Source organism: Emydura macquarii, unplaced genomic scaffold, assembly GCF_026122565.2.
Source record: "Emydura macquarii macquarii isolate MOO-44397 ecotype Brisbane River unplaced genomic scaffold, CSIRO-AGI_Emac_v2 contig_306, whole genome shotgun sequence".
NCBI classification, from domain to species: domain Eukaryota; kingdom Metazoa; phylum Chordata; order Testudines; family Chelidae; genus Emydura; species Emydura macquarii.
The window spans coordinates 12,134,322-12,141,809 of NW_027130443.1; the positions used below are offsets into that span (position 1 = coordinate 12,134,322).

Here is a 7,488-nt window from a genome sequence, read left to right on the forward strand (position 1 = left end):
GTAGAGCAGAGCGCCTGCCTGCTGCCTTGGTGAAGCCTGTGCTTTCCTGCCTCACTCCACTGACTCCTCTGCTTAAAGCTGTACATGTCTGTCCTTCCCAGCAGAGCCTTTGTGTATTCAGAACCTTCTGTTTAATAAAATCAGCTGCCGTTCATCATCTTTGCAGATCTCCAATTAGCTGGAAAGGATTTCTTTCCCCTGTCTCCAAATCCTCCTCTGCAGGTTTGTTTTCACCTCTACCTCCACTCCTAGGCTTGGGCCATGCTGCTGGCTGTCCTACTCACTTTTCAGCATTGCCACTGGTGCCTGCATGTGTCAGGCTGTCATTTGAACATGAGACAAAGAAATCGCATCCCCTCCTGTGCTCGGCTCCACTTGAAAGCAGTTAGGGAGATGATGGAAATGCTACTTGGCTTTCCCCATTCACGGTCATCTTCACTTCCCAGGCTGTGCTAGAAGCACAGCTGTTAGAGATGAAGATGTGTGATTTAAGGAGTAATGTCAGTTTCTCCTCCCCCTTCCTTGCACTCACTTCATGATCGTTCCCTACAGTATGTTTTCTTAGGGCTTACTACAGTCCACATGGTAATGATGGGGTTTCCACGACCTCTCTTACAGCTGTTCCACAGTTGAAAAGCTTTTTGTTGCCAAAGTTTTCCCTGGTGTTCAGCCTAAATGTTTTCCTTTCTTTCTCTGATCCTAGGCATATGCCCTCGATCTAGACCAATCAATTCCTCTCCCTCTTTTGTGCGTACACCCACCCACTACTGGCAGACACTTTCCTTCCCCTCCTACACCATCTTGCAAAATGCATTTCTTTTACCTGCCATCTATTCTGATCTTTCTTCTTTCCAAACAAAATTCAGCTGAAAAACAGCAACTTGTGCATCAAAATATTTGCTCTTACCTGTAAGGTTAGGGGTTTATGGGGGACGGGGAAGGACCCCTGCAGTAGCCCAGCAGTGGGGAGGGAACTACCTAGGGTCCCTTACAAGTGTTGATCTGCTCCTTGTCTTGTGCATTTATATCAGTTTTGCCAAAGAATGGGAGAATATTTAGTTCAGGTGGAAATTTCCTGACTCCTAAATACTTTCCCTAAGCTGTAATGGCTGTAGGTGAGCATCAGACCCATTTCGCCCTAGCCCCCGTGCCATGGTTTGTGCATTCAGAACACACTGTGCCTCTTCTGTTTGCACATGCAATAGATGGACTCTTCAAGAGCAAAAATTCAGACCAGCAAGCCTGAAGGTGAGTCATACACTAAGGAGCACCCCTGGAGGGGTGGGGGCACTTCTTACCTCTTTCTCTTGCTTATCGACCTACAATGCAGAGGGAGGGAGGTTCCTTGATCAGAATTTGTATTTGTAAAGGAGAGGGCCTACTTCATTCCCAAGGAGAACCATGTGCTGCATGTTCTCATGAGGACAACAGCGCAAGGGTTGGTGCAGCTTGTTCCCCCAGATGCTACCCCCTCCAAGGCGTCTAGTTCCTGAACGCCAGAGGGGCCACCTCTGGAGCTGAGGGGAGCGTTCAGTCTCCATTGTCTCCACCTCTCTGCTGAGATGCGTGGCAGGGAACCAGTCCGCACCCATTCCGGGAGCCCTCCTCCCACTTCCCTCCTGCAAGCACCCGCCCGTGGCACTTTCAGCACCGCCTGCCCCTGGACAGCTCTGCAGCCGCTAGAACAGGGCCCGGAACCTTGTACAGCGGGCTCTTGTTTCTCCTCGAGCCCTCCTCAGCGAGGCACCAGGAGCCCGAGGGGGGGGAGAGGCGGGTTATTTCCTTGCCTCATGGGGAGGCGTGGCCAGAGACGCTGATTGGCGTCCGCTCCAGCCGGTGAACAACGGCGGTTTCTCGCATGGCGTCACCGGCAGCCAATCAGAGCTGAACGTCGCCGGAAAAGGTGGGACCCAATGCTCGGGCTTGCCCAGCCGAGGAGGGAGCCGGCCGGAGGGAGATCCGGAGGGGTGAGTGAGGCGGGTCCGTCCCGGAACTCGGGGGACAAGCCCCGGGTGGGAGCCATGGGGCGCCTGAGGGGATGTGGGGCAGACAGGTGGGGGAGGGGCTGGGCCAGGCCAGGCCGGGCCGGGCCTGAGAGCTCAAGCCCCGGGTGGGAGCCTGGGGAGGACCGGCATTTGGAGGCTGGGGGCGGCCACAGCGCTGGGCGCGGCCCCGGGGTCCGGCCGGCTGTCAGGGGCCGGGGGAGGCCGGGGTTGTGCCGGGCTCAGGGCCTGCTCCCCGGGTGCAGAAGGAGGTGACTTCACCCGGGCCAGGCCCAAATACGGGCGGGGGTAGTGGGGGTCCCTGGGGGGGGGGGTTCGCCTCCCGCATCCCAGGCCTGGCCTCCCGCATCCCAGGCCTGGCAGGGCTCGAGTCCGGCCATAGGCTGGGTGCAGCCAGGGACAGGCCGCCGCACCCGCTCGGAAATGCAGCGGGGGGGCTCCATCCCTCATGGCTTGCGCCAGCGGTTCCGGTGCCCTGGGAACTCAGGAGCCGCCCCCCCCCCCCCCCCCCCTCTGCTGTCCTGTCCCGTGAGCCATCGGCGTTAATAACATCCCCAAATACCTCCAGGGATCCCCGCATGGTCTGGTTTCTAGGGCAACGTAGCACCATCAAAACATCACCACGGTTTTGCCCTGGAGAGCAAAGCCTTTACAAGTTCATCACTGTCCCTTTTTTCAAGCCACCGGTCCAGTTCTGATGTGCCTTTTGTGGGGCGTTAAAACAGTCGTTGGGTCTGGTACAATGTTCCAAAGCAACAGTTTTGTCCCGGGGGAAATGATCTATGAAATGGGAATTCCCTTCTGTTGTTAGAACCAGGCAACTCAGAAAGGAAAACATTCTGCAGAGGAGCAATGTGCTGTTCTTAAAAGATGGTGCATTGCTCCAAAGAAGATAAGGGTGTTTCCAACCCGAGAATACCTATATTCAGAATCCTCTGTGGACTTTGATTGCTAATTCAGTATAGGCAAGACAGTTAATGCTGAATATGACACCTGTAGTTAGACAACCACAGGTTTTACTACACATGCATTGGGGAAGATACTTTCTTCAGGTGATTTACAGTCTTGGCAAATCATGCTGGATTGACCACTCCTGGAGAATGAAGTTCTCACTAGCTACAGATCAGGTGCAGCAAAGATAGTGGTAGATCAAGCTTACCTGGTAACATGCCTAAGCCCTGACCTGGATGGATCAGCTTGAAAACATGATAGGAGTTCTGTGTCTGAATTTGTTCACTCATTGGCTTCTCTGCTAAGTTTGAAAATGGATCCAGTTGGCCCATTTGTTGTCAAAGGTATTTTCTTGTGATTGGACATGCCTCTCCACCAAGAACTTCATTGAGATCCACCAACTCACTTCATACATGCCGTCAGACAGAAACCTCTTTAATTCACTGTTTTGGGATTGGATTTGAACTGCTAATCTACAGATAAAAGGCCCTAAATCCTTTTACAAGCCCCACAGCCATTCAGTCCTCCTAATTTTTTATTTTTTTTTAAATAAACAAAAGCATACAATAACCCAGACCCAGAAGTGATGATGATAAACGCTGTCATCCCCTCAAGGAAATATTTATCCCCAAAGTTTTTTGTTTTCAATCTCATTTGTTGGTCCAGTAACCAGGTATCCAATTATTTACCTTGTCCATCATTGGTTTGAGCATTGGTATGGCTACGAACATTTTGTCTTTGTTCATTAAAGTGAAATATATTGTGGTTCAAATTGCTGAGTGCTCCGGGCTGTATGGAATTCTTTACCTTTGAGTCATGGCATTAAGAACCTTTCAGCATGCATGGACTTGACTTTGTAATTTAGTTCAGTATAATAATTAAGGGAAATGAGCTAGAATCCTAGCTGTGCCTGATTTCTAGATCTCAAGGGAAACATCATCTATGGTAGTATACCTTTAAAAAATGTTTAATCTTAATTTTACCCATCTCTCCTTTTAAAGTGCTTTGTGGAATACAAATTGCACCCTTGCTGCATATGCCATATGGGGAAAAACTTTTATGTTTCAAAGTAAATTGTTTATAATGATCCAGGGATCTTGAGTTTTTACATCGTAGTTTTCTGTGAATTTACCATCTGTTTTTTCTTTCACCCACTCTGTTGTTGTTCTGTATGAGAAAATAAAGAATAAACACTGAATTTCTGCCTAGGGCGTCCCTTTAAAGGGGCATACTACAGATGGTTTAAGCTTGTTTTTTGCTAAACAAAAATAATCATATTTCAAAACTTAATAATGTAAGTGATTTTAGGATTATTTATTCATTTAATTTAAAACAGGGTTGGTTTTTTTTAAAAAATAATTCAGATATTCACCCACAGAATTGGCAGCCCAAACCATAGCAACCTTGCAATCCTGGCATAAGAAACTGAAACTGATCAGCTAAGTGAAATTTAAAAAGAAAACCACATAAATGGTGAAGGTGGATTTTTAAAAGTGTAATTTCAACAACATAACCTATCAGTACCATAGGTGAAGTAATCAGCGTGGACCTTTATTCTTCCAAGGTGGCCTGAATTAAAAGTGGCTTCCCTTATTCTGGAGTTGGATTTGGATGGGTGCAAAGTTCTGCCCATGTCGATCTGAATGCAGGATTGGTACCTACGTTCTCTGCATTTTACTGTGCCTGGGTGTCTCAGATGGTGCCTTAAAAACTGAGACTATCTCCATTCAGTATTAAAGAGCCTGTGGTGCTTTTTACAAGATTATGAGTTTGCCCTGTGTCCTAACTTTGAACATTTCCCTTTTCTCTGCTTACCTCCTGCCCCCCATTTGCATGTGCTGGCTATTTGTTTCCCTCCACCCTAGAGGCGGCTGCATTTTAGTGGGGAGTGAAGTAATTTCTGTAGATAGACTGAAATGCAAGTTTGGGATGAAAGATGCTATATTAGATATTATGACTATTTAAATAGGAAAATATCATTTGTCTTGCTCCTTTCCACAGCTACTGAGCTCAGGAGTGTGATTCTCTGGACGCTTGTCTTTGCTGTTTAAATGCTGATGTGACAATTAAAATAACTATCTGAAGGACACCAACAAACTAACTTTTTGCAGAGTTCCTGGCAGGGGATGTTCTCCAAGAAGACAAAATGAATATTAAAGTAACCAAAGTTCTGTGTCTGCTGGGGGTCTTTTTCCTCATGCTGCTCGGGTCCCTCCTGCCTGTCAAGATAATAGAAGCAGATTATGAAAAAGCTCATCGCTCCAAAAAGGTCATTGCCCTCTGCAATTCCTTCGGAGGAGGGGTCTTCCTAGCCACCTGCTTCAACGTCTTGCTCCCCGCTGTACGAGAAAAGGTAGTTGTGGGCAAACTCTCTTGGGTTTGTTTTGTAGCTGTACTGATTCTAGATAGTCCCTGCTGTTCTGAAGTAGGGATTTGGGAGAGTCCTCTGCTTTGAAGATGTTGCCCAATATGATAATGGTGCCATAGGCCAGGGCTTCCCATGTCTTCAGGAAGCTACCACATTACCAGACTAAGCCATCTGCTCTGCCAGCTAGAGCCCAACCTCTCCAGTTCTACTGTAGGCCGCATAGGGGTGTCTCCTAATCCCAGTCCTGCAAGGGCACATGCATGGGCTGCCCTTAACCCCAGACTAATTCTTGTGAGACTAGGCAGCCCCAGCTTCATTGCGTATTAAAGTGTGCACCATTAAACAGAAGCCATGGGAACCGCAGAAAGAGGCTGATCCTTAAAGCAAGAAGTAGAATCCCCGAGACACAGTAACACAAGCCTGATGTACCCTGGCAGGTGCCAGTGATTGGGGACCTGCTGTGGTAGCAGCCTTTACACTGAAAGCATTTAAAGCTTAGGGATGAGTCCCCCAGGTCATTTTTCACGGTGAATGACGCAGCCAGTTTCACCGCAGGTTCCTTTTCCTTTGTTCCAGCTTCAAGAAGTTCTCAAGCTTGGGAACGTGACCACAGACTACCCTCTGGCTGAGACCATCATGCTGATGGGCTTCTTTATGACTGTCTTTGTGGAGCAGCTCATCCTGACCTTTCGGAAGGAGAAGCCTTCCTTCATCGACCTGGAGACCTTCAATGCCGGCTCAGACGTTGGGAGCGACTCAGAATACGAGAGCCCCTTCATAGCATCTTCCAGAGGGCGCACGCTTTATAATGAGCACAGCCATGGCTTGAATGTCCAGGAGCTTTCCCGATCCAGTCCTTTGCGGCTCTTCAGCCTGGTGTTTGCCTTGTCTGCCCATTCCATCTTTGAGGGCCTGGCCCTGGGCCTGCAGGAGGAGGGCGACAAGGTCATGACCCTGTTCCTGGGCGTGGCCATCCACGAGACGCTGGTGGCCGTGGTGCTGGGCATCAGCATGGCCAAGGTCTCCTTAACACTGAAGGATGCTGCCAAGCTCGCCCTTACGGTGAGTTCAATGATTCCCTTGGGCATCGGGGTCGGCATGGGTATCGAGAGCGCCCAGAACGTGGCCAGTAGCGTGGCGTCCGTGCTGCTACAGGGCACCGCAGGGGGAACTTTCTTGTTCGTCACCTTCTTTGAGATCCTGGCGAAGGAACTGGAAGACAAGAATGATCGCCTCCTGAAAGTCCTCTTCCTGGTTTTCGGCTACGCGGTCTTGGCGGTGCTCGTCTTTTTCAAGTGGTGAACGCAGGAGCGATGGACAGTAAACCCTGACTCCTCCCCGTCGTAAATAGTGCCGAGAAACAAGGCCCCTTTCCAGCCGAGTAGGGACGCTGAGAAACATCAGTCTGGGTGGTGTTTAAGCATCGACCTAGCAAAGGGAGAATTGTTTCCTGGGGGTGCAAAGGAAATGAGATTGGGGCGTGTCCAGAAAGAGGTTTCCCATGGCATTGGTCCCATACATTGGAACAGTGGGTGGGAAAGTTTGCGCAGAGATTACTGGAGGTCGTGGTTAAGTAGCTGGTTGTAACATTGCCTCCAAAGGGACCTTGTCAGTTGTTTGTTCTGCTATTTGTCTAGAGATCCCACCCCCCACCACAGGGTAACATGACTTTATATTTTAGGTCTCCTTCCTTCAGATGGTAGGCTCCAAGAAGGTGAAAAGTTACAGAGAAATAAAACCGAAAGTAGACTGGGATAATGGACCACAAGACAGTGCTAAATTGCTTTTGCCAGTTTAGTTTTGATTAGAAAACTGGCTGATGTTATTAACTGCCAAAAATATCAATCATTCTGGAATACAACAAATGTCTTTTAGGTGCGATTTGTGCCATGATCCTCTGCTGGCAGAGCTTCCGTTAACCCACAAAAAGACCACTGGGTCTGTACTGTTACACAAAGAAATTAATCAAAGAAGCAGAGCCATAGTCCTTTTTACCCCCACGTGTCGTGTTCCACTACTGTTGTCTTGCCCATTCATTGCACAGTCACTGGTGTGAATCTGTAGGCGTTTGGGTGACACATCGCATTGAAAAACGTAGCGTTGAAATCCCAAATCCTTTCCAAAGCATCTTGGCAGCTCTGGCTGTATGATCTTTAGGTTGTAACA

The 7,488-nt window shown here is 48.8% G+C and overlaps 1 protein-coding gene across 1 annotated transcript; it reads left to right on the forward strand.

Moving 5' to 3' along the window:
- Positions 1 to 1,904: 1,904 nt before the first annotated feature.
- On the forward strand, positions 1,905 to 7,187 carry SLC39A3 (solute carrier family 39 member 3). The gene is made up of 3 exons (XM_067559689.1): positions 1,905 to 1,967; positions 4,956 to 5,307; positions 5,899 to 7,187. Exons 2-3 carry the CDS (start codon positions 5,101 to 5,103, stop codon positions 6,622 to 6,624), a joined length of 933 nt encoding a protein of 310 aa, XP_067415790.1. The 5' UTR covers positions 1,905 to 1,967; positions 4,956 to 5,100; the 3' UTR covers positions 6,625 to 7,187.
- Positions 7,188 to 7,488: the final 301 nt, after the last annotated feature.